At 39.7% G+C, this 27,003-nt stretch overlaps 2 protein-coding genes and 1 long non-coding RNA gene across 3 annotated transcripts in view; all 3 read right to left on the bottom strand.

Annotated features, from left to right (window-relative positions):
- Nucleotides 1-605: 605 nt before the first annotated feature.
- On the bottom strand, nt 606-4,594 carry hoxc12a (homeobox C12a). The gene is made up of 2 exons (XM_056385234.1): nt 3,973-4,594; nt 606-2,801 (listed from the first exon to the last, which is right to left on the bottom strand). Exons 1-2 carry the CDS (start codon nt 4,559-4,561, stop codon nt 2,563-2,565), a joined length of 828 nt encoding a protein of 275 aa, XP_056241209.1. The 5' UTR covers nt 4,562-4,594; the 3' UTR covers nt 606-2,562.
- A 4,632-nt stretch (nt 4,595-9,226) lies between these two features.
- LOC130174775 (uncharacterized) overlaps nt 9,227-27,003 on the bottom strand; it is a 56,505-nt gene continuing 38,728 nt past the window's right edge. Inside the window, exon 6 of the long non-coding RNA XR_008828628.1 lies at nt 9,227-9,686. This is a non-coding gene — a long non-coding RNA (uncharacterized LOC130174775). The remainder of the gene's footprint in view (nt 9,687-27,003) is intronic.
- On the bottom strand, nt 11,647-15,956 carry hoxc13a (homeobox C13a). The gene is made up of 2 exons (XM_056384974.1): nt 15,184-15,956; nt 11,647-12,790 (listed from the first exon to the last, which is right to left on the bottom strand). Exons 1-2 carry the CDS (start codon nt 15,845-15,847, stop codon nt 12,534-12,536), a joined length of 921 nt encoding a protein of 306 aa, XP_056240949.1. The 5' UTR covers nt 15,848-15,956; the 3' UTR covers nt 11,647-12,533.

The raw sequence follows: 27,003 nt of genomic DNA, 5'->3' as shown, positions 1-27,003 counted from the left end.
TCTATATGGAGCACTGGGGTGTAACCCTATTACTGCTTTACAGAGCTATTGCGTGTTTAGCTGCACCGTTATAGGCTTGTAGCATAGCACTGACACTGATTAGGTCGAACTTCAAGGGAAACCACAAGACGTGAGACGAAAACTTGAAAAAAAACATTTTTGCCTACAACTATGCAGTTGTTGTAAAGTTTAGTTGTTGCCGTGTTTCAGACTTCTCTTTAAAAAGGGAATAATATTCAGTGCAAGATGGGCTTTAGAATATGCATCTGGCCGCCATTTTGCATGGTCTAAAGCTATCATATTTGCCTATAGCTTACCTTTGTATCTGACCGGCCATAATAAAACAAGGCCAACCTGTGTGGGCTCCTATTGCTTAAAGTTCACAGCATGTGCAATTATGTGCCAACAAAACACACTCTCAAATGCTTCCAAATGTCCCATTAATGTTCAGATCTTTATTTCACTGCGGTGGACACATGTATTTTTAAACTGTGTTACAGGTCACGTCTAATAAAATAATCCCACCAGTCAGCACTCAGAAAAGCTGATTTTAAAGCAGAGCATTCAGAGCAACACCGCAATGACATACTGAAGTAACACCAATAAACATTTCAATATTCTGTTTATTGAAGACCTTACGCATATACATTCATATCATTATTACTTTTACAAGACAACGTAGCAATCCTTACAAGCGCAAAGAAGGGAATGCAGTGAGGGACGAAATGAAAGAACGATAACAAACAACGACTACACAGAAACAGGGTTTCTTTTAAATGTCATGTATGCTCAAATTTCTTGCATACCATTTAATATATCCATTCTTGGCAGTATCATATCGTATATAATAGGCCTACATTTCGAACCCTAACAACCACAAATAGGCTGTGGAATGCGATATTGTACAAGACGATCAATAACATAAAGCACCATTATATATCGATAAGGGATCCTAAAATAGGATGCAAATAGTAACATGTGTAATTTCATTTTACAAAGTTATACACGAGTACAAGGTAAGGAAAGGGATGACACTGAGCACATTGCAAGGAGCAAGTACATTAAGTAGGCCTATAGGCCCCTTGTCCTTTCACCATAATAATAATAATAATAATAATAATAATAATAATAATACATTCTTTGTAGGAGTTTGTGTCAAAAATGTTTTAGGTTTTGTTCGCTTTTGATTTGTTCAAAAAGAAAAGTATAAAAAAGTCACCTAGAGAAAAAGTGGCCCGCAGAACATGACTTATAGCTATTTCACATCAATAACATGCTGCAAATACATTTCACTGCTATAGCTTACTCATTATACATTACAGATAATGCACTGCATTCGTCCCGAATTAAGGGAGCACACATGTAGGCCTATTATGAAATGTTCTAAATTTCTACATATTTATTTTTCATTATGAGCACCAAGTTTCAGAATTGCTCTTTTAGGCCTAAAAACTTATCCCCCTCCCCTCCCAGGTGCAACTTTTGGCGCTTTCCTTGTTTAACCAAGTGGGCCTAAAATTGTACATATACTGTTGAATATTTCCATTACAGATCCTAGCGAGTTTATTGTAGAATATACTATTTTTTTCACAATCTGGACGTGGACTTTTAATAGCAGCTCAAACCCGTATTCAAACGGTGATCTCAGTCAAATAAAGAAATGCAACCCATGCAGGATTCCGTGGTTGTTGTTAAGACAAGTTGAAAGGTAATAAAAGTAAGAAAAATAGGCTACCTTTAGAAACTTGTTAGCACATGAACAAAGTCGTGACAATTAATTTTTAGATATCGATATGGATTACGTAGCGCTTGTAGTCCTCCCTCTCCCCATGCAGACCCCCAGACTTCCTGCCCGTGACCGTGAACGTGTCCACAACGCGTGGCGAAAACTATGGAAAGGAGATAAGGATGATGCTCCTCTGACCCAACAAACTGTGTCTGTGGAACTATTAAGCAACCGTGAGGGAGATTCTACTTCATCAGTTCATAACCTCAGAGAAATTATTGCGCGGATGCGGCACCAGCCTGTCTATCAGGCTTCTGTGTCTTTAGAGCTTCACTGGTATTTCTTAGGCCTATTTTGAGATTTTTACAAAGTGGTCCCGCTCCCTCCTTATTTTCTCTGACTAAAAAGGGAACTAACTGGATGTTGTCATTTTGTGTCATGGCAAGACACAAGCAAGACACATTTCAACCTACACGCTTTGGCGTGATACTGGGTTGCACATTTCGCATGGCTTACAATTAGGGTGAAGACAAATCTCTTGACAGGTCATGAAAACCAAGAGATGCATCTTGCACAGAAAACACATTCTCACAGCTTTTTGTGCGATTATACCAAACATGAAGGCAGTCTCACTGAGAATAGCTTTGAATGCCACACAATGGCTTGTTTTGGGCTTGTTCAGCCCGCACCTTTGAGAAAAAAAAATATCAGAAAATGTTGTAATAATTGCCTGCGATGTAAAAGATGGATAGATGAGTGCATGCACTGAAAGAAGACCTAAGGGAGCATAGAAGGCTTGGCTTTTACTGCCTATCGATTCACCTTCTGCCGCATCTCTAAAAGTAGGCCAAAGCTTGCTCCCTCAGCATGAGTCTCTTCTTCTTCATCCTGCGGTTCTGGAACCAGATCTTGACTTGTTGGTCGCTGAGGTTCAGACGGTCGGAGAGCTCCCTCCGCCGCTGCCTGGTAATGAACTCATTTAGCATGAATTCACCTTCTAGCTCAGCCAGCTGAAGTTTGGAATATGGTTTGCGCTTCTTTCTGGTCCGAGTGTGCATCGGGTACCACGGGGCACCTGGAGGAGGGGGAGGAGGAGGGGGAGGAGGGGAGGGGGAGGGGGGGGGTGCATACTACGGATTAGTCACCACAGTAGCAAAATCACGGTCACCTCCAAGGTTATGAGGAGTCTACAGGGGCGCCAGTTGTCAAAGAAAAGCTTGGATACTAGGCTAAGTGAATTTCATGTCATTTCATTCAGCTTATACTGGAAAGCAATCAGGAGATTCTATCTACAAGTCAAACTACATTACAGTGATACAGCACTGAGTTTTTCTAAGGATATCTGAAGCCGTGGAAACCTAGACAGTATTTCAGAAGGCATGAGAACATTTGTGTGTTTTGCCAATGATCCAAGATGTACAGATTCTGTTTTACATTAGGGTTCACAGAACTGATGCCCCTGGAAGCTGTCACTTCCTCCATACACAACCAAAGTGGATTTGTTTTGGTCTCCCCCTGGGCTGCATGGACATATATGACTTCAAATGCAATTTACGGACCACCAGGACCACTCCAATTGTGGATACATTTTTCATAAGTGTTTTATTTTTCAGCTTCCTCTATCGAGACCACCGGTATACAGCGGTTTGTATCACAGGAAGTTTTATTGTTGCAGTTAAAGTAGCATTAACGTGATAATTAAGCCGTACTTGCAAATACCCCTGCTTATTTGCGAGTTTCAGGGCATATTAAATGACTCTTGAGTACACAGCGACAGATATTAATTCTGTTTACGAGTCATTAAAAGGAAAACTCTCTATTCGATGCAGTCAACCAAAGCGGCTCACCCTTTTAAATCACTGCACTAATTTGTGTATACAAAGAGCAACAATGGCCCAAAATCAACCACCTAAGTGCCTGAAACACAGAGACTAATCTAAACTAGGGAAATGCAATGACAGGACTGACTGTTTATTCATAAGCTGGTAGGCAATATGATTTGGTGAGGTTATCTATAACTCCACACAACCACGTTGCGCGTGGAGTATTTTAGGGCAACCCCTAGCGGCGTTTGCACACCACGCATCCCTCCTGCAGGCTAATCTAGGCTGCAAGTTGTGCATCAACACAACGAGCTCTAATGATGGTTTGATACCGCAAGTGAATGCTATGTGCTTCCATCTTATAAATAATGTAGACACAGCCTAAGTTTAATATTATTGTGATTAAAAATAATAAGCACCCACCTCCGCCTGCGGCTATGTTGCTTGAATGGCTTCCCGGTGACACCAGGGTCTGTGTGTCGCTGGATGAAGGCTTGCTGCCCTCGTTGAGCAGAGAGGAGCTGGAGTCGGACTCCATTGACTGACAGGATGGCGGGTCTTGCGTTAGCTGCTCGGTCCCATAATCATATTTGGAAAAGGCGGCAGTGCTGCCAATTCCACTGTGCATCCCGTGGTCAGATGTTAGGGATGATGTGTCTCTCACCCTATCCTCTCGTTTGAGGCTGCTGCCACCTGAACAGGTCTCCCTGTTCCCGTTGCCGTTGTTATAATAACATTTACCCTCTTCTGGTCTGGTGATTTCACACGACCGATTGAAAGAAGGGTTAATAGACACGGGGCTGCTAAAGTAGGATTGAGAGTATCCATTGCACGGCTCCGAAGGATTCCACGGAAGGGAGCAAACATTGTCCCTTCTCGGGTAGGAGAGAGACGGTAGCCCCGCCAGTTGTCCCCCTGAGGCTCTAAAATTCGGAAAGTAAAATGTGTCTCCAGTGTGGATGTTTACCAAAGGTCCCACAAACCCTGGATTAAGGAGATTATGCTCGCCCATTTCCGCGGGCCCGACCAACAGCTTCTAGTTTATTGCAATCTGACATTTAACATAGTTAAACCTGGAGGGGCGCCTGATTGGTCATCCTCAAACCACGTGTCTAGGCTAACTTCTGTTACACATGGTACCACCCACTTGGTCCATCTCAGACAAAACAAAACATTAACTTCTGTATTACAGAGGTTTATATGCTTTTTAAAAATACTATAAACCTTTTATTAAAAATGTAGAATCTTGTTTTTCTTCACTTGAGTCATGCTGAGTCCAAAAGGAGCCCAGGCTGCTTCTCCTTTTACACTTGTAGAACTGTCCATGGCCTCGTTTAATATCTTTATAAGCTGGCAAAAGTTGTTTAAATGCTATTTCTTATGAAAACAATTTTTCTTGAAGGAGAGGGTGCATATGACATCTTGTTTTCTAGCAAATTATGGTTGAATTCCATGTCATATAAAGCTGTGATGTCCCAATTTTACAAGCTTGTTTTAAGAAAAGACTGATGCTCATTGCCGCACTCTACTCATATTTACAGTAACGGGGTCAGCAGGTTGAAGCCACTGGCTCTGTAAAAGAGGACGATATTCTACAAGGTTACTTTAAGAGGGTATATTTCACATAATATTCTCTAGTACACCTCACATGAACAACTTTAACAGATACCTCCAATAAACGTTCGCAGCCAAACTCTGGTGGGATTGTTATACCTCTCACAATTCTTTTATATGAATTTTACAAGATATCAGAGGGCACTTAACTGATTCAATCAGCCGAGAGTCTCTCTGCTTTATATCTCGCTAATTAGTTGATTTGTAGATGCAGTTCCGAAGACACTGAACAAATATGTGACATGCCATACTGTAGTCATCCTCTGTTCTGTAAAAAAAAAAAAAAAGGTCTTTCTCAGAAACAAAAACCTTTTTCTTTTTCCACAGTGCACTTTTTTCTGCAGAAAACTCCGCCATGATATGCACACGATTCAGGCACTCTGCCAACAGCTGGCGCAAGAATTTCTAATGTGGTCTTTGGTCATCAAACTGGCCAACCATCATCCTCAAACATATTCTTATGACTGACCTGTGCCTTCTGCATTCCTCTCTCGGGTCCACAGACTACTCATTAATAGAAAAAAAAATCTAGGAAGACTTTCCAAACGTTTATAGCTTTCTATATTATATCAGTCCAGCATCAATTTTGCAATCCCAATTTCCCTTTATAAATTCATAATTTACCACCACCCACTCCCGACTACATGTAAGGAAGACAAAAATCAATTTATGGATCTCAAAAGTTCTCATAACTCAGCAATGGGGAGCTGCTTATTTCTCAATTATGGCACTTTAAAAAAGTCTGACTATCAAGGACGAATAGTTTGACTCATCATTGGCACGTAATGAGAATAAGAAAAAAAACACTCAAGGCATAACGAAGCACACACGGACGTCGCCGTCAATCCACTCAAGTTCAGGACGCAGAGTGATGGTGAGTTGAACTTGATATTGAACTCAAATACTCAATTTAAATAAGTAAAGTAGAAACTTGTATCAATAAAAAAGAATAAACATAACAGCCTTTTAGGCTGTAGCAACTTCAAGTGAGGGCTAACAGCCCACGTCATAAAGATAATGTGGATATATTCCAAGCTGCGCTGAGAACCATTTGTCTGATTTAAAAAGCAACCTATCATCTTCATTCACATGACACCCCGAAAATAAAATAAGAGATGAGTCAAAACAAAAAGATAAAAACACTGATTTCATGAATTGATAACTAGTATTATGAAACTGGGGATTAACAGAGATGTGCAGGGTTACAGCAGCTTGCACATGCGTGCTGAATGGCGTTGGTTGCGTGCCACAAATTTGCCAATGAAGTGTTATGTGAGAACATTAGCATTCACTTAAACATTGGTTTGGGAACGACTTGCAAGCCAGGCAATATTTGATATCTGCATCCGTCACTTGTGACCATGTATCCTTTCTAACCCAAAGGCCCCAGGCCTCGCTCTAGCCTTAAATAGAAAAAAAATATATCAAATGTTTAAACTGGAGAAGCTCCCAGTGATCCGCTGCGGTTTCAGTCTGTCCCTTGGACTCATTGCTTCTCCTATCACTGCACATTCTTGCATCTAGTTAGTCAGTCTCGCAATGCAGCACAACATCAATCCAATGTAATATCTTGTGCCTCAGTCTTATGAGGAGCACTGGGATGTCTTGGTATCACTTCACGGCTTCTCGTATTATTAAACAGTTACCATCAAGTCAGTGAGTAAAGTGAAGGCTTAAGTCGCCACTTTACCTCGGAGAAAGAGGCCATGTGTTGCGCCTCCTTGCCTCGTCTCTCCACGCCTCCGATCCACTGCTCACACAAATCCGCATTTCCGATTCAAACAACTGCTCGTCTGTTCAGTGCATCTTTAGCTCGGCGATGATGTCATATCTGACCGTGAGCTACAGGCCTTGTGCTCTCATTTAGCAAAAAGAAAATGCTGTTAAAAAGAACTTGGTAAAGTGAGCATATAGCACTGTCAAGGTCACTGTCTAGTACACTGTCTGCTCGATATTGAAATTACCCTCCTGGAATCCACTGGTCCTGTCCAGACAGGGCAATAGCCTAAACAAAGGGCTTTTCTTCCCTTTTTCTCTCTTTGATTCTCTGTAGGCAGGTTGCCACAGTTATAGCCTTGTGCAACCCTTTTAAAGCTTCCTTCAAGGAAAACAAACCACCAAGGGAAGCCTAAAGAACCCACTAAAGTGGTAACGTTTTAGTTGAAAGCATTTGTTTACTACAACAGACGATATTTAATGCGGCTTTGTTACATAATTAACATCATCTATTCAAACAAACCCGAAGATAAAATATTTATTATTTTACTTAAAAATGTTAGGGATAACCCATATCCACCTGGAAAGAATAATAATAATACACTATTATTTAAACTTCTCCACAAAATAGCATATAACACACATTTATATTCAGTCAATCTGAATAAGTCTTGTGTAGAAATATTCTAATTAAACATCTCAGACCAGCATTTGTAGTTATAGTTCAGCCTTTGTGTCACCCTATGGATACAAACATTTGAACTTGACCGTCACGTTGTACGAAGTTAAAATGCAATAAGTTACCACAGTCTATGTGCTCAAATAAGAAAATATTCACTTTTGTTCATGAATTGATTTAATTTTAAATTTTATATTAGCCTAATTTAATTCTCAAAGTTAAACTTGCACATTTTTTTCTCTCTCTGCCTGTGTGTGTGTGTGTGTGTGTGTGTGTGTGTGTGTGTGTGTGTGTGTGTGTGTGTGTGTGTGTGTGTGAGAGATATGTAATCAAGAAATTCAAATGTAAATTGCTCATTCACTGTAGGACTGCATGTTTTCACGATCAATAAATTATGAATTTTCAAACCAAACTTGGCTCTTGTCGTCAGTCAGTTTGAATTTCATTCTAAAGCGCTTTAACACAATGCAGCTTTTCAAACAACAGTGCTGTTAAATGTGTTGAAGATGTTCTTAAAGTCACATTTGCTAAAATGTAAAAGAAAAAATGAATAAATAAAACAACTGAACATCGAAATCTTTGTTGTCTTTGTTGTCTTATACGTACTTCCCCCGACATGTCACTTCCAAATTGTCGCATATATATCCCAACAGTGGACCTATTTAATCACAAAACGATGCCTTCAATGCATTAATGTAATTTGAATGTAAACAGAAAAGCCCATAACAAAACTAATGAAAACGGTTGGGACACACACGTGGCTTTAGCTGTAACTTCTGTATTTACTGTATCATCCACAATAAGCAGGCCTTTATCTTTCACAGTTGGATAAAACTTTTGCACCAAAACAATAAAGACTGTCAACTTGATATTTCATAAATAGCCTATTGTCAAACGCACTGAAAAAAAGAGCCAACCCTAAGCTAAAAGCATGACAGTGAAAAAAAACAAATTAACTGAACTAAAATAACCCTAAACACACAGCTGCAGCACTTCCTGATATTTTCCTCTGGTCACCACCAGAGGTTATCAGCCCCCTGTCTCATGTCTCTGGCTGACAGCGGCCTGCTGCTTTGACGCCTCCACACACAACCAAAAGCAATGCAACTTTTTCTGCATTTTACGTTTTCAGGTTAAAATCAGAGGCTGATTCGGCTGCAAAACGTCTAAAAACAGTTGATAAGATGCTGCCTGGTTAACTGAGTTTATTCTGGCTCTTCCTTTGTTCGGCAAAGCAAATGTTATTCCCGGGCGTGCATTTCATTACTATAGGTGACAAGTTTAGCCAGTAAAAAAAATAGCTTTCAGGAAACTGTGTAAATAGCAGTGCTGGGCAAACGGATTATACTTTCAGATTTTCTTTTATATTTGGACATAAATCTATTTGGAATTTGTGCACTTGAATAATTCCGTAGATATCCATTATAAATTGTACTTTGTATTCTTCCTTAAATTAAAATTAAAAATGCATGTAATTTCAAAAGCAAAATTGGAATGTTGAAATACACCTACTTAAAAAAAATATTTCCATATCCTACTGTGTCATTACATTATGTTAGTTCAGATAAGCCCTGTTATATGGCAAATATCTGCTTAGACACTTAATATGCTGCTAAACAACACATTTTTACATTTCTGTTATAATGCACGAAAATGTCAGGCGTTAAAATACATATATCTAAAGCAGCCCTGTTTTTCTCCCAGCCATCCCTGCTGCGTGCCCTTCACTTAGAGGAAAATAATCTTTTTTTTTTTTTTTTAAATGGGGTAGCTACAAATCCGCCTGTCAATGCATATTATCCCTCATATTTCAAGTTAGTTTTGACTGTTCAATGTACAGCCTTTGTCGTCAGCTAAAAAGTCATAAAGCAAAGTCCATGTAGGCCTACTGCCATAGTAGGAAGAAAATGGCCATACCTTTAATCGTAATATTGTGGACGACGTCGTATTATTATTTCCTCTCCCTGTGTAGACAGTGTGGCTGCTTGCTGCGGATTACTGGTGTTGGTGTGAGACGTCAAAAGTCCTACCTGTCCGTCGTGGTCAATAACACACACCTCATGATGAGTGCATGAAACTATTGGTGGTTCCAGAGGCATGGCCCAGAACAACTGCTTTTACAGGACTTCTGCAAAACACAAAAGAATAGAGCCCAAATGTTAATGCAAAGCTCTGAGAGATGGTCAGAAATGCAGGTCAGAGGATATCGTTGCACTTCCCCTTTTTTATGTATTTATGGCATGTCATTAAGTCCGGCTGTCTAGACAGGGAAATAACACCTTGTTTGCCTACAAACAAACCGCCAGCATTGGTGTCCAGCCCCCTATTTATTATTCACAATCTGCCGTGATGTCAAGGTCAAAGTGACTGCATAGTCATGGTCAAGGGTAAATCAGGAGACCCAGAACTTTCCACAAGGATTGAAAATCCAGAAACCAGACAAACAAAAACGTGAAGTGTGACGGCTTGGATTGTAATCAACCACCTCCGAAGATCTGAAGAAGCTGGAAAAAGTGACACAGTCCAGCCAGCGACTCGCCTACAGAGAAGTTAAAACAAAAACAAAACACTAAAGTTGCACAATAACTGCAGTTTCAGCAGCACTTTTGAGAGAATAGCTTCAAACTTATAATTATTAGGCTAATATTTAGGCCTCAGACGTGAATTAATTTGACAAAAGAAAAAAAAATAGAGGTCGTATTTATAATAATTTGAAGACTAATATGTCAAAGTTTATTCCGATTAAAAACTGATGTTACAAACTTGTTTTAAGAAAATTAAAGGAAACAATGTGTCTAAAACGTTTGTTTTCCAAATTATTATTATTTTCAGTGTAGTTGAAGTAGTCTAACATTGAGACACTGAGCCGTTAAACTTGATAACACTTTCTGCCTGTATAGTGAAACAAATCCCGCATCAATACATACAGTATACAAAATATGTTTAAAAAACATATTTGTGAACAAAACTACACAGACGTGGTCGTCAGTGCAGCTTTGGACTGATGTTCGTGCTTAGTGTGTGTATGCGCACGTATAGTCACTATTAATACATGTGTAGAATAACAGAATAAGGATTTGATGAATGCATTCTCAAGTTCAATGCAAAACTCACCTGTGCTTTTTTTTTTTTTTTTTTTTTTTACAACTGACACAGTGGTAACAGGACCAACCAAAATACGCGCGTGGCTGCGCGACGCATTGTGCGCTGCAAAAGTACATTTATGCAAGTATGGGCTTTACCTCTTTAATCCACTCATGCATTGTTGATGTCTTACAGAAAGCATGGTCAGCTAAATCTGAGGAAATACGTTAAATACACTGGACTGTGTGGGAAGAAGAAAAATGTGCATTGTGTTCTTATGGGTGCGGCTTTAAACGTTCATATTGTCAGGCAAGAACTTATCTGTACCTGTGGAATAAAGGACTGAAAATAATATTCTGTGGTAAACCAGTCAACGTTTCTGTAACAGCTCAGGCATAAATCGCTTGATTGTCCCCTCAGCCCGTTTGCGATGAATCTGCAAAGTAACAGGTAAGCTAATACATCTTTGGCATCAACTTTCATTAAAATGCAGTGCGAGTTTAAAGGGGAGGGTGGGACAGACTGGGACATAGCAAGTGTTTCTCCCGCCAACTGTGTTTCTCTAAACGGATCCATTTGAAATATCACATCCTACATGTCTAATAGTTCTGTGTGGAAACAGAAATCATAATTCATTCTGTGCTATTTCTCTTAGTTTGCAAGAGTCAGATAAGTGTCAGTGCGTTGCTGCTCAATAAACATGCGTAATCACTGTATCATCCCTCGTTGCTATTAACAAGACTCCAGCATGTCCAATAAGTCTTAATCAAGAACTTTGCGACATCAAATCTTCATTCGCCCATCCGCTGCTGATGTTATAGACTCAAGCTGAAGAGGCAGGGCGTCAGTGGTCAGAGCTCTTGCTGCTTAATAACACCAGTGTAATTTGAAACGAAAGGAAACGCTGCAAGGATGGCTGAGTGACTTGAATATCTGAGCATTTTCATAATCATCATTTATTTATGAAACACGTTACCAGTACGTAATTCAACAGCACAATACAGTTCACATACTGCACGAAAGTAGAAATTACAGGCTTCGTACAAGGCGTGTGATCAGCTCCAATGCTACACTAACAAAGACAGAACAAAATAAAACGATTGTGCATTTATGTGTAATACTCACTGACTTTTAATGGTTTACAATCATTCCAGTTGCATGACAGAATCCTTCACCGATAAAGGAAAACATACAGGTTTTGGGATATTCCAGTTTACAGTTCTGTCATACTAGATAATATGAATTAAATAAAGGCATTGCACTATACAGATTAACAACATAGCAGCCTTTGTTTTACCCCAGGCTTAAGAGAACATGCCCCACACAGAGGAACGTAGCTTTTGAAATTCAGAGGAAATTTCAAAAAATGATTCTTTCTCCCGAAAGTCCTCTCTGTGAGCTTTTTGTTGAAGCTGTTTAAGTCTCAAGTTCAACGTGTCATTATGCCACAACAATTCTTGTCCATATGGCGATTTTCTTTCTTAAATGACACCAAACGAATCGTCTCCTCTGTTTTGATCTGCCAGTTGCAAGTCTTAGAAATGTCATCAGTCCTTTTGAGATTTGGCTTGAAAAAAAAGAAAAGAAAAGAAAAACACGCAATACTTGTCTTTGAAATACAGATATCGTTTTAAATATTATATATTTATATATGTACATTCATATAAAACAAATGCGAAGTGAATTTTCAATATTTTCACAGTTTTTAGAGCATCCTCTCTAACTTGAAAACAGGGGGCGTGGTGGCATGGTCGATGGAGATGATGGAACTTAAATTAGAAAACACTCAGCCAAAATGTTTTTCAGCCACGATTTTCGATGCAAGAGGTAAACATATGGCGTGATGTTTTGGAGGGTATGAGTTGCAGTTTGAAGGAGGTCGCTGATCTTATCAAGTGGTGTGCATGTGATTGTTCTTGGATTTACTGACAAATTTCTTCTCCTTGACCCGCCGGTTTTGGAACCAGATGGTAACTTGACGCTCTGAGAGGTTGGTGGCGGCCGAGATGCGCCTTCTCTTGTCTTTGGTGATGAATTTGCTGGCTGCATACTCTTTCTCCAGCTCCTTCAGCTGGATCTTGGTGTAAGGGACCCGTTTTTTACGCCCACGGCGGTAACTGCTGACCTCAGGCTGCAATGGCACAACATCTGCAAGAGAAGTAGAAAATTCACAGGAAAATATAAGAATATGCGCAAAAACACCGCAATGTTTCACTTCACAAAATCAGACGGACTGCTGACAAGACCAGTATACTCCTGAAGCAAACTCGGAAATGTATATGGTTAAAGTCTGACTTAAGCGGACATAAAATAAGAAATTTTTATTTTCCAATAACCTGATTTACTTTGCATTATCGAACCTGCGAGATTTCTCTCGATCTGTGTGTGTGTGTGTGTGTGTGTGTGTGTTGTGTGTGTGTGTGTGTGTGTGTGTGTGTGGCGGTGGGGTACACAACAGAAATGTTGTTGCAGTCAGGATCTCAGGTGTACTGCACCTGACAGGCTATAGGAACGCAATTATGAAAACATGTGAGCGAGTGAATGTAGAATATCACTACACTGTGATAGGACACCGTTTCTTTCTGTAAATCAACAATCACTCTCCAGTTACAACCACTACAACTGTTCATTGTTTCCAGTGGCCACTGATCTTTTTTTTCTCTAGCCTGCATGTCAATACTTAATCTGCTGGTGGCCTATATCTACTAAACTATAAACTATAAACTATACAACAAACCTTGTTAATGGTATCTTAGATAAATCTCTGGTGGATAGCCTATGTTTAATTAAAGTGCGGGGCAGATGTAAGTATAAACTGCAATAAGTGTCAGTGAGGAAGCAATACTGTGTCCAGCGCTTGGTTACAAAACACATACGAATCTGGCATCTAAACTGATAACGTAATAATAATAATTGTAAACTTCAAGTTTTGAATAATCACAAATTGTGTTCCACGTCATTTAAGTAAAAGATCACAATTTTTCAACTGTTGATTTTCCATAAATGGATACATCATGTTTTCCACTGTGTTCTTTCTCAATCTTTTAAAAGCCACAGAACCTTTTGGCAGTGGATACCCCAGCCTATTTGTTCAGCTAAGAAGAGTTCTGGATTACACCCCTCCGCCAAGACTGGAACTGAGAGCAAGACAACCAATGAGAAACATGACAGGACAAGTATGGCAATACCTTGAGAAATATTGGCAAGCTGTGACACATGAAGCTTTTTACTCCCGTGTAATTTTAAAGTCAGTGGTTGAGAATATGTCTCCACAGTTCATGTACCTATAAGATTATGGTATCTTCATCTAGGCCAATGGATATTCAAACACTATCTCCATCATATCTATGTTACTCTTGTATATTACACATTCTCTTATCAACAAACGGAGGAATCCCGAGTAGTCTTCATTATTTTGTAGCAGTTTTATATTTTAAAGCAAAATAGTCCTGACTGTGTGCGTCAGGTTGTGTGTATGTCTGTGAAGCGAGACAGAAGACATGGAAAACGCGCGCTTGTGTTTTTGCGCATGTGTGCGCGCGCATTTGACTGCGTGCCCGTGCTTGCGTGGCTTGCTCATGTGTATTTTCAATATAAAGGGGGGCAAATGTTGTGTGAGAAGTTCAGTCGAGGTCTGACAACATCCATATCCATGAAATTAAAATACTTTCAGATTTCACAAAGATAATAAACCCTTGTGGTAAAAGAAGCAGTCTAGTAAACACTCTGTAAACTGCATACTGCTCGGGCCCCGGTGTCCATTATCAGATATCAAGCATGTTGTATTATAATAAGTAAAGCTAAAGGCGAGCTTGAATTTTACAGTGAACTGAGAAATAGTTGTGAACAGTATGTGTAACATGAAACCGAGGACTGTATGCATGGAAAATGTTTAACAAATTAATCCTGATATGCAAAAGACTGAACACATCGCTGAGCGCTGAGAGTTATTGGTACAATCCAATCACAGTAGGCTAGCTTAATCACTATATTGTCAAACAGAGGGCAAAGGTTTGCGCTGGTGTCCCTTTCTATATGTGACTGAAACTCATCATAAAAAAAACTGCAAAAACTGCAGAAAGCAAATGTTCCGTTGCTGAACTTATATTAGCCGTTAAAATGCCTTTCAGCTGAAAAGCTCTTTGAACTCACAATTGTGAATGTCATTTTTACGCACACTACTAAGAAAATGCATGGCCGTTTGTTTAATGTCAAACTGAAGAATATGACTGCCAATAATCCCAGAGTCCATAAAGGACATTTGATAACTGACATGGGGATTGACAGTTGTATGTTTATTCAGCACATTTAGTGTTTCCCTGACTTCCTGGTAAGTTGATATTGGCACTTTAAGACAATAAAATCCATAGACTAAGCAATCACATCTGTGCACAGTAAAATTATCTGACGAGCCTATATTTAAATAGCTTTTCTTAATGTGATGACACAGGTATCAAAAGGCCACCAGCCGCTGGACTAACATATGAATTCCAGCCTGTTGGAGACTACTTTCAAAAAAATCAAAGAGAATTTTTCCGTACCTGGGAAAGGTGATTTCCAAAGATGAGTTGACTGCGTTTGCTCTTTGGAGCAGTACACCTGCCCATCCCAGCCATTGGAGAGAGCCCAGTGCTGGTAGCCCTCCATGGGAATCAAGGCGTCGTGCCGCGGTTCAGGATGGGCACTAATACTAGGCACCACCGACACGTCGAGGTATCCAGGAACAGCCTGATATGAGCTGGCGAAACTCGGGTAGAAGGCAAACTCTTTCGCCCTGGTAGACAGTTCTTCCGTGGGCAGAGCTGTGCTGGGCTCGGCATATTTTTCTGCGGGATGGTACGAGCAAGGCTTCTGCTGCAAGTTCACGTTGTGCGAATGAGATAATCTACAGCCGTAATATGGGTTTCCAAAGGGATAACCGTAGCTCAAAGATGCACTGGATGATGTTTGGGGAGCGGGACACTGCCGGCCGGTGTCTGGGGAGGAAATATCCGAGTAGACGGAGCCCTGGTGGGTCGCTATGGTGCCAGAATGTCGTCCTAGCGCGGGGTGCGACATCAGGTCCCTGCAGTGGGTCGCAGGGCAATTACCGCTCAGTCCCTCCATTGTTTGGCTTTTATTCTGGTTGTTTTCATTCGGGCTTTTTTCATAAACGTACATCAAGGTGTCCGCCCAGCGTGGATGCAGAACCAGCGAAGTCGTCATATCAGGGGCTGCCGATGCTTTTTAAAAGTCGACTACTCCAAGACGGACACCTCATTTCCAACTACATTTTACACCAAGCGCATGCGCACACAAGGCCCTCGTGTGTCCACTTCATTAAGAATCTGGCACGTGATACGCTAACAAGTCCTATGAGATTGGGCTTGTGAGTTGGGACAGAGCAGCCCTTTAAAGACCCACTGCCTCACATGTCACAGTTTTTTCCTGCAGAATACCGAGTCATATCATTGGCTTAAATCACCTAGACCCGCACCCTTAAAGGGGAGTTTGGAAACTTTCAAGATTGTGGCAAACGAAAACAACCTGTGAAATTTGGCCGACTCCGAGGACTGACAGAGAATATAATCGGCTATGATACATGTCACAGTTGGTAGCCTACATGGAAAATAAAAAATACATATTTCTAATTAACTCTTTTAAACTAATCTTTAACTTGCTTCCTGAGTCGCTGGAGCACAAACTTTGTGACTGACTTGGTTTAGTGTTGGGTGCAAGCCATATCACCCGGCTGAGGTTTAGTTTGAATATTAGAAGTAGCCTAGTAATAAACAAAAAGCGATTTAATCTGGAATCCCAGGTCTGTAGTCAAATTAATATACATCATATAACAATGCAATTAGAAAATACAGAGTTGTCAAAGCAAATAAACATGTGTAACCCGTCCAATCTTATCAAGACTCCTCTTGAAGGGCGCATTTCCTTTAAACCCGTATCTAACTTCCACTGAGTCACCTATTAATATCCTGAGATGAGATGCTGTGACTAAACCTGGTTGTGGAGTACTACTTTTCAGCAGGACATGATAACGATGTTCACTTATAATGTTGCCTTTCCGGTGTTGATATTGTGAAACCTAAATAGAGCAGATGAGAACTTTTTGGCATGATGTGATTAGTTTTTGTTCAGGCTACTCAGTCAAGTAAAAGAAAAGATATTTTTTAACTACAGGGTGTGTGTATCTGTGTGTGTTTTGAGTGTGTGTTTGAGTGTGTGTGCGTGTGTGTGAGATGCAGAAGTAGGAGAATCAGTATTAGCAAAGTTGAATGTCGTTTTTAGCTCTGCAGTAACAACCACAGGACAAGGTGATAGCCATTCCAGGTAAGATATCGTCCGTGCACATTACATTTCAGCACAAAGTCTATTTAATTTGAAAAAATAATCACAGTCATAACCTGCGGTGAATGATCGCCTCCTTTAATTTAATATACATTATTTCCGTAATATGTTTGGGCAAAGATATGCTCTGTCGTAATATTCTCGGTTAGGCCCAAAAGCTTTTTAAACCATAACGTGACAATTAAAATGACCATTAAACGACTTCATGTGATGTTTTGTTTGACTGGGCTGTTCAGTCATACCATACAAGTGGATGCTGACGCTTCCAGGCGAAATAAGAACAAGGGGCCGCTTTCAGCAGAACTGTAGACCTGATTTAATTAGACAGCATGGAAATGCGGATCTTTTCCTCCCAGGAAATCTTGGCTCCACTATTTTACTCACGTCCTCTTTCAGATTGGAAGGACTGGACAGTGGCTTTTGAAAATCCAAAACGTCTTTTTAGCTCATCTTGTGACCTGGCCCTATAATCACAGCAGTTGCGGAAATCCTCTATTCCACTCCTCTGAAGCACTCTCTTTAAAAAAACACTTCTGGGATAATATTTAAAAAATTTTAGTTTGAAATATTACCGACGGGATAGGCCAAAAAAGTATCCACAAAACATGCTTTTTGTGCTGCCAATCTCATGAGTCACTGAGCAGGCTATGAGCTGCCCCAAGAAGAGAGCTTAGTCAATCAACATTTTTGCACTGCTGAGCTTCTTTGGGAATAATCAGGCCACCGTTGTGTATTTGTATACTAAGGAAGCTAGTCCCCTGTCCTTCCTCGGACAGAGACTATAGTTCTTTTGTCTCAAGGAAATTACAACTACGAAGGGCTCATCCAAACGGCAGCTGCACGGAAGTCCAAGGTCAAGGTAAAAAAACGCAGACAAACAGGGTCGTAATCAGAGTCTAGACAGACAAGAATGAACTTCACACTAGAGTATGCATGCAAACTAGCTGTTATTTAGAGACCCTTACTCTAAAATATTTGCTGTGTGTGAAGAGAGGGAGAGAACTCCAAATAATCCCTAGTGTTTTATTTAAAGGAGCAGGAATCTGACAGCTTTTGCGCAGCAGGAAACCGGCTCATTCCAAACTAACATATTTTCCATGAAGGCTCAGACCTTAAGAGATGAGCCGTTTTTTTTGCGATTTAAAAGTGACAGTTATTATTAATTCGGTGCATTTTGTTTTCAACCCGCCTAAATTCCAGATTATCTCCAAATGTTTGCAGACTATAGTAATAGTTTCGCCCTGAGGAATACACGGATGATGTAGCGTTGGTGAAATGGGCGGCAAAGTCTCAGACATAATAGTTGAAGTTGTTAAATTTAGAAGAAGAAAAAAATGACTATGATTTTATCACATTACATTTCATGTTGCAATAGCCATAAATCACACTTTAAGCCTGTCTGTGGTTTTCCCCTGGACTGAAAAATTAAATCTAGATGTTTTTAATTTTCTCGTTATTGATGTTTCAGGGAAAAGAAAAATAATATAGTCATTTTAAATACAGTGACAAATAGAGAATTCAGAGATAAAGTATTTTCCCTTTTTAGCTTCTGCAAGAACTAATATATGCCTAATCATACACTTATGGTGACAGCAGATACATTAGCTCAATATTAAATACTAAAGTGTCTGGCGCTTTTCCACCACAACAAAATGTGCAATGCCCTGACACATCAGCTCCACACTCTTACACAAACATGCCAGCGACGATACTTTAAAGAGTAGGGCTATACCACGCCCTGCAAAAAATACCGCACAATGAAGTCTAAAAGATATCAAACTTTATTAGTTACGTTTTGTTGTGACTATCTTTCACTGACGGTGGACAGGTTGTAGACACACAGGTGGATTATTAAAGGATGAAATTAGTTGGTTAAAGTTTAGGCATACTCAAGTTTCAATTGCAAGGCTGTTTTATATTTCTATCAGTGTGATATTCAAAAATAAATAAATTACCCACTAATATACAGTTTTTAAGGCCGCTAACTGATATGAAGGTTGATATTTTCTCACCATAAACCCCCTTAAAGTTTCACTTTAAGAGGCAGAGATGCTGTTGGTTATAGGTTGGATATTGTCTTTGTATGTAAGTGAGTAAATCTTTACTTAGATTACAAAGAGCAAACTGAAATTGAATTAATTAGCTGGGTTTAAATGTTCATTGAGTCACTATTGATTGTATATCAATTCCTACAACTCAACCAGCAATAAGTAGCCATAGGCCAAAGACAAAACTGTAGATCAATAATAGTCGTCTGGCTGTCAAGGTTATTTAACCCCATTCCAAAACCAAATTAAATTCCAGTACTGCTAGGTAAAACACTAACACTAGGCCTATAAGTATGGGTGCCATTGAAACAACACAGACAATGTCATCACAGACTTTTACATTTATACAAAATAAAAAAGTGCTGCTGCGACAGTTTTCGTGCATTGGAAGTGTTTGAAACATGAAGGTGGTGGTCGGCTATTACTCTGCACCTACTGCTCTGCACACAATGTCTGGAACTCAACTGCAAGAACAAAACATTTTACAAATATTAGACCGATTTCATTAAAAACAACAAAAAAAAAAAACAAAAAAAAAAAACAAAAAAAAAATTAAAAAGCGTAAAACAGTCCGCCAGGATGAGTGACATATTTCCACTGCAGTTACACTTATTTTCGGGAACTGTTAATAGAAACAACTATCAGTATCTTGACAACCAGCCATGATGTGTTGCTGTAAATATCTTGACAACCAGACATCATGTCCTTCCAGACAGGCCCTGTCAGACGGAGAGAGACCGTCTGATGCGGAGGTTTGTGGGGGAGGGGAAGCATCCACCCCTATACAAATGCTGCCTACCTGCGGATTCCACTCTCAGGAACTGACTGCATGTGCGCACGACTGAGCCAGTTGATCTTAAGCAAGCAGAATATGCCCTTAAACGCATAGAGTAGCCTATATGTGTCGCATTTGCAATTTTGATCCCGCAGAACTACAATAATCCCACTTCATTCAAAATCATAAAACTCTTACTCAAATAAATGATGACACAACGACCAAAAAGACCAATGGATCAAATGATTGGATCAATTCTCCATTTGTCCGTTTTCCTTTGCCTTGATTCGGGGATAAGCTGTTGGCCACACTTTTGCAGTACAGCCATTCCATCAAAATGCCTTAGTGACAGAAATCTCCGTGTTTCTTTCCAATATATATCAATAGGCTTAATGTCATGAAATGTCATCAAAATAAATGCCATTACTTCTCAAACATTATCTCACCGGTCTGGAGAATGATGCAAATCCCTGGGCATTAAGTGTCTGAAGAGGCGATGTAGCGATCCAAGAATGTGTTGACAGCTTACAGGTAGAGTCTGCGCCATGCGTGCTGAAATCAGGTTGCGTTTATATTTATGAGTTTCCAGGCAGCTTCAGGCTTTGCTTGGAGATCAAACCATTTCTATAACCAAAGTAAAATATCAGGTCATTTCACTAAACAGTGGACTATGTCAACCAAAATAACCGAAAGATTCGCGCACTCCTAACAGTATAAAGGCCAGTTCGTCCTGCTCGTTTTCAAAATGAAGATTCAAACATTTTAGTAAATAAACTCAAACTCGTCAAACTCGGTGGAATAAACTTTGGACTCATTAACTGTTTGGACTAATTGAATGGACCAAAATCTGACCGTAGCGCCTACATAAACCTCATAGTAAATCAAGACTGATGTGCATTTGCATGTTGCGCCTGTGAGTCATGCATTTTGCATTAAGGCTTGTGTTGATGCAAATCTATCCTCCGCAAAATAGTGAATTTTCACTTTCTTTTAATAATTATATTACTTTATGTTGCCAGTGTGTCTATCTCTTGACCTATGTGTGTGTGTGTGTGTGTGGGGGGGGGGGGGGGGGGGTTGTGTGTGTATGGTATATGTATGTGTGTGTGTGTGTGTGTGTGTGTGTGTGTGTGTATGTGTATGTGTGTGTGTGTGTGTGTGTGTATGTGTGTGTGTGTGTGTGTGTGTGTGTGTGTGTGTGTGTGTGTGTGTGTGTGTGTGTGTGTGTGTGTGTGTGTAAGCTGGCTGTTGTTCAGCAGGCTGGGGAGCAGAGAGCAGTCCACTGTCATGAAAACATTCCTACAAAACTAAAACGGCATCTCAATCTGGTGTTTTCCCGCTCTGACTGGCTTTAATTTACGATCAAAAGTGTTCATAATCGTAAAAGCCAAGAGCATTGGTCTTCTATGCCAACATTCAGGGCGTTGGAAGGCATGTGACTTTGTCAAGAAATGCTAAACCAAGGTCTGAAATACATAACTAGGGTAGTGCGGTGTTGGCGCGAGATAAACAGAATGAACTGGTTATACAATGAGTTGTGAGAGACAGTCAAACACAAGCATTAACTTTAGGTTCCTATTTCACCTCGCAACAAGACTCACAAATTCCTGTTCCGCAGTTCTCATAAGATTCGCCGCTTGTGCGTGAGCACATTCAAAAAGGTCCAACACTAGCGTGCTGCAAGTGTGGTTTCTCACGAACACACACTACGGAGCAGCAGCCTTCAGGTTTTCCCAAAACACATCTCCTACAACAGTGTGCGCTGGTGTCGTGTTTGCCAAGCAAAACTGAAATTATCTTAAGCATTCGTGAAACGACATACAGTGAATAGAGGACACAAAAAGTGTCGAGTTTAGGCCGTACAGAGGTGTGGGGGGAGTATCCCCCCTCGGACTCACTTTACCCACCAACACCTTCTTCTATAAGTAAAATACACTTCTTAATCCTTAGGAAGTTAACAGATGTGCAGTACGGCACATCTATGAAAAGCAGGGGCTTTAAAACGAGAGATTACGGCTTCTGTGGAATTCCAGACATTTCTGTTCATGTTGGTGGAGGGTGTCTTTATGATAATCACCAAGAGGTTTGTCCATCTTTTATTTACCACTGATAATATACAGTAATATAGTGGATGTGTGTTATTAGGCTGAGCAAAAGCGACGCATCAAAAAGACTACCTACACTACACTTTCGGCCTAATTTACCTCGGATTTGACTCGTTTAACCTCATCCAGAGCAGGTAGACTAGAAGAGGATGGCTGTGGGTTAACCGCAAAATAAAGCAGGCCAGGCCGAGCCGCGCCCAGAGGACAGAGGGCAGGCTGGCAAACCACCGCTCCAGCAAGGCCAGAGTGGATTTACAAAATACAACACGGGCTTTACAGCCTTTTCACTTACTGTACTGTCATATAGTTATTAAGATGTCACTGGTACATTGTTGATGCTGACTGCAGCTGTAGCCAAAAACGAGAGTAAGATATCGGTTAGCGTCATTTATGCAACATAAAGTAGATTAGTAGTTTCCAGTTTGGCAAAAAAGCCTGGGAATGCAGTTATTATAAGGAATACAATGTCGGTGCTGGTGAGCACTTCGCAGGATGTCTTACAATTTAGAAAAACGGCCACATGAACATACACAACTGAATATAAACTTTTAGCTGGTGATTTAATACGCCGGTAATTATAATTGCCACATAGTAATAGTCTACAACTTTATATAATGAGGCATATTTTTGTATCCTAATATGTATGCTACAAGGTTGGAAATGCGCAGAGCCATAAGATAATAAGCATCCGCTACACACGGTTATGACCGATTTTACTAAAGACAAAATATTTTTAATTCAACATTTTTGACACAAAGTGCAAAAAGATATATTTACTATAATCGGGGTACCAACACTATCAGGTCATGTCTTGTCAATATTGAGAGCCAAAGCCTTCCTGTTTGAGATCTTAATGTCATTTATCAACAAAGTGGCTCTTTTAAAATGTACTCAAAATGTGCGCTCATCGTTGTCTGAATCTGGTCCTGCAGGAGTGAATTCTTAATTTTCCTGCTGCAGTCCAGAAGGTAAACTGATGAGAAAGCAGACTAAATAAATCCAGTTTGACGCGTCTCGTCGGAAGTCCAAGTTCAAGTTAAGAGAGGCGGTCGCTCCATCCGTCCAGACAGCAAAACAAAAGACACACACGTTCATCATTAATCATCTCACTTCTTCTCTCAGGGAGTAAAGCGCTTTAAACATCCTGGGCATATTTCAGACTATATACACGTTAACCTAAACACATCAAGCGTGTGTACAGGTGCATTTTAAAATGTTTAATGCTTAGAAGGAAACAGAGTGGATCTATAACTGATGAGGATTTTCTCTCCAAAAATAGGTTTGGGAATAGAAAGTTCTTAAAGGCTTAACCTTTGTGTTTTAGAAATGATGATCAGTAATTTGATCAAACCGGAAAGTTAAGGCCGTGTTATGATTATTGGAGGTTACCTCATTTTCAGTCGCACAAGCAGCTTAAGGCAAACTGTTTTGTCTAGCAACTGAATCCCCTGGTAACAGCAGTCTGTATCAAAATAATCCACTTGGATGGTATCTTCCTAAATCTTGAGCCTTGCGTTACAGGCCACTATTTCCACGCCACTTGGATTCATGCTATGCAACACCATGCAGCTTTCACAATGTTCATATGTAGAAAATGTGTCAAAATGCTGACAGAGTTCCGACGACACAAGCTATGAATGTCTGTGAGCTTAACACGCAACTATATGGTCTGCTGGGAACACGCTTTGCCAGTTGTGTTAAATACAAAATGTTTCTGAACGTTAACACTGGTCCAGGAATAAAAAAAGGAAAATTAAAGCAGTTTTAATGTTTCCTGAGAGTGCGGAAACGTGAACAAAATTGCAGCACCGAAAACCTAACAAAACAATCCTCTCTTTAACATATAAACTAAAATAACTAGGTTTACATTTTGCTCCTCCAATCAACTTATAGACGTAACATATTCCTCTTTGGCAATATTTATTCATTCTTTAATGTACCTTAATGTTATTTACAATTTAACATACAGCACTTCCTGTGGAGGATGTAGGCGAAAATTTCTACACTTGCGTTATCAAAAAACTTGCAATGAACTATAGGCTAATCTGCATATTTTATATATGTATATATATATATATATATATATATATATATATATATGTGTGTGTGTGTATGTATATATATATATATATATATATAATATATATATATATATATATATATATATACACACACACATACACTTTCTGTGCACTATAATTAATTACTAGTACAACATGTAGATTATATTTTCCTATACAAAATGTTTAACATTAATTCAACTATATTTGATAGGTAAATGGTTTATTTATATAGCCCACTCTGTGCAGCCCACTTTGCTTTAAGACACCAAATAAAAATCCGGGAAATTCACAGGAAGCGATTTTAAGAACAACAACTTCCTCGTCCAGTATGCAGTAGGCCAACAGTGACTGTATGAAGAGGCTAAAGTCAACATGGGCTGCTGGTTTGGAAGAGCTGCGGACTGGAAAATGATGTCTGCACCTGCTTGTTGTTGGTTAACTCGTTATGATGGAGGAAATCTTAAAGTGAAACGATGCACAGGAAGCCACACTCTGAACCATATCAACAAGGTAAAAGTAAAAGGCACTTAATGTTTTGATCCAAATTGTTTATGAAGAACTCATGTGAGAAGCCTCCAGGACAGTCTGCTGCAGAGAGTAGCACCAAACACCACGCTACTACAAGCACGTTCATCACAAAAATCCCCGAGTATTTGGAAAATCAGCCATTTTGGGATTAACCTGACATGCCTCATCCATGTATTTTGTCAGAAGTGAACCACAGTCTAATCAATCAGAAGCGTGGGGATGGGGGACTTTGCTGCTACCGTGGCTCAGAGTAAAATATTTAGAGGAGGTATTTAAAAATACATTTTTGTGTAAATGTGACTTTTCCTTCTAATTTTGAAAACTGAAATCTGAATTCCCTCCAGTTTCATTCCGACTTCACAAAGTTCAAGTTGATCAAAAACAAAAACTCAGTCTGTTTTCCTCTTGGTGGAGGTGACCTTGATTAAAAAAAATAAAAATAAAAATAAAAAGTTCTTTATGCTTGGTTAAATTGATACTAAGCCTATACGATTTTGGACGGTTATAATCACATAATAACCCCTTTCCTTCAGTTTCGGTGAATGCTTTCGTGTGCAACGTGATCTTTCCCAGTGTGCCTTCACCTGCAATCAAACATGCATGTGCTACTTACGCAACTACTGACTAATACCCGTCAGCCTACACTTCACATGCTTGAGATATGTGAAGTAACTAAACTGTAATATTTTGTTATTCACAGCAAACTGCTGTCAAGCCACTGATGTCGTTTTGACATGATATCTTTATCAGTAGAACGTGTTTATGTGAATTTATGTGTAAGACCAAAGGCAAGTGTTGGCAGTAACAGCGAGAAAAACAAAAACGTTAAATCCAAATACAATGAAACAGAAATTTCAATTGCAAGTCCTCATATATCTGACAGAATCAAATTGATAATTAATAATTTCAATGTGCACAAAGAGTGATTATTTCTTGTTTGTGGACTTAAAGTCGGATGACTCGCTACTCATCTATACCTGACTTCTACAGGTATAAGGCAGATCCATCTCTTGTGCGTATTGGGCGTTTCACTATGTGACAGGTGATAAACGTGGCTGGTTGTCCTGAAGCCTGAAGAGCTTTTGCCTTAAAAATCCTTTCATTGTTCGAGAGCGAACATCAATTCGTCCATGCGTTTGATGTCCCATGTCTCATTTGAAAATTCCCTCAGGCCACCATTGTTTTCTGTGCCAGAGAAAGAAAGTGGAAGGCAGAAGCCTGGGGTAAATTAGAGGCAGACTGGAGAACCAAGGTGGAGTTATAAGATGGAGCTTGTACTATTGCCTGCTGTCTGGATGAGTACAACAGTGAACCACCCTGCTCCTGATCTCTATTTACGCACTCCTGCCCACGGCCTACATGAAAGGTGATAGATCGATAAGCCAACGAGGCAAATTAATCAACGGGCCAAAATTAGTGCAGGTTCACTTGTACCGATGCATTGCACACATTATGAAGATGAGCAAGACTAAGTTCAAGTTCAAAGTCACTGTGCTGTAGACAGTGCTGGGTGAGCTCAGGAGAGGACACCCCTCACCTCTCTCACCTCGCTCGTAAACCAAAACAGTAGCTACTTGCATAAACGGAGTCCAAGTCCGAAAATAGCCGATATTCCCACTCAACCTGTGAAAACAAAAAAGCAACGAAACAAAAAACTGAATAATCTTATCAGCAGCTCCAGGGCGGATTCCAATTAATGACCAATGAATTCATCCGTTTTAAGCAGGCTTATCATGGACTCGCTTTAATCTTATCTGTAAATAATAGCACCTTAAAGCAGTTGACGGAGAGACAGACAATGCTCCTATTCATTGGTTTCTGTTTTAAATCTGAATGGCATCAAAAAGTCTGGCTGGATTCCCCTTAATCGGACCCATAATGAAGCAACAAAACAAAACCGATTCGAATTCAAATGTGATATTTTTTTTTCCATTTGCTTGCAAATGATCTAATAGGCCAACCCAAACATGCCTATTGTCACACATCGTTTCCAATACCAGCAGAAAAGTATGTGAATATATGATATCACTGAATATTTATTCATTCATTATTAACTCATTAAAATGACGCAAATGAATGCAAGAAAGACACTAATTCAGTCAAATGTATCTATTTGTAGCATAAAGATAAATAAATATATTAATCAAATTAGATTGAAATGAAGAATCTCACATTCTAATTAGATTTCCAAACTTTGTTTCCAGGCCCCGGTTGTTCCGTGTTTAGTTTTTTTTGTTCAAAGCCGTGATTTAAAAAAAAAAAAATATGTGCATCGTCTCTCTCTGTAAATGATTTTATAAAGAACACTTAAATACAAACCAAATGTAAGAAATTGAAGCACTTTTATTAACATATTTAGAGGAGTAATAGGGCGATGAAAAACCACACTCTCACTTTTTCTTCCTGCGTGGGATTTTATGGAGAAGCCAACAAAACTCCAAAACTTCGGACCCTGAATTGTGCAACTGTTTCACCAGAAAAATGCATCGGTGCTTTAGAGCTT

This window comes from Seriola aureovittata, chromosome 9 (genome assembly GCF_021018895.1).
Source record: "Seriola aureovittata isolate HTS-2021-v1 ecotype China chromosome 9, ASM2101889v1, whole genome shotgun sequence".
Classification (NCBI taxonomy): domain Eukaryota; kingdom Metazoa; phylum Chordata; class Actinopteri; order Carangiformes; family Carangidae; genus Seriola; species Seriola aureovittata.
Note: the sequence above shows the minus strand (reverse complement) of the source record. Positions and strands in the feature narration are given on the sequence as shown.

Excerpts from the sequence above, each read along its gene's own strand:
- hoxc12a (XM_056385234.1), bottom strand. The coding sequence starts at position 4,561 with ATGGGCGAGCATAATCTCCTTAATCCAGGGTTTGTGGGACCTTTGGTA. Across the intron at positions 2,802-3,972 it reads CAACATAGCCGCAGGCGGAG|GTGCCCCGTGGTACCCGATG; the intron begins GTGGGTGCTTAT and ends CCCCTCCTCCAG.
- hoxc13a (XM_056384974.1), bottom strand. The coding sequence starts at position 15,847 with ATGACGACTTCGCTGGTTCTGCATCCACGCTGGGCGGACACCTTGATG. Across the intron at positions 12,791-15,183 it reads TTGGAAATCACCTTTCCCAG|ATGTTGTGCCATTGCAGCCT; the intron begins GTACGGAAAAAT and ends CTTCTCTTGCAG.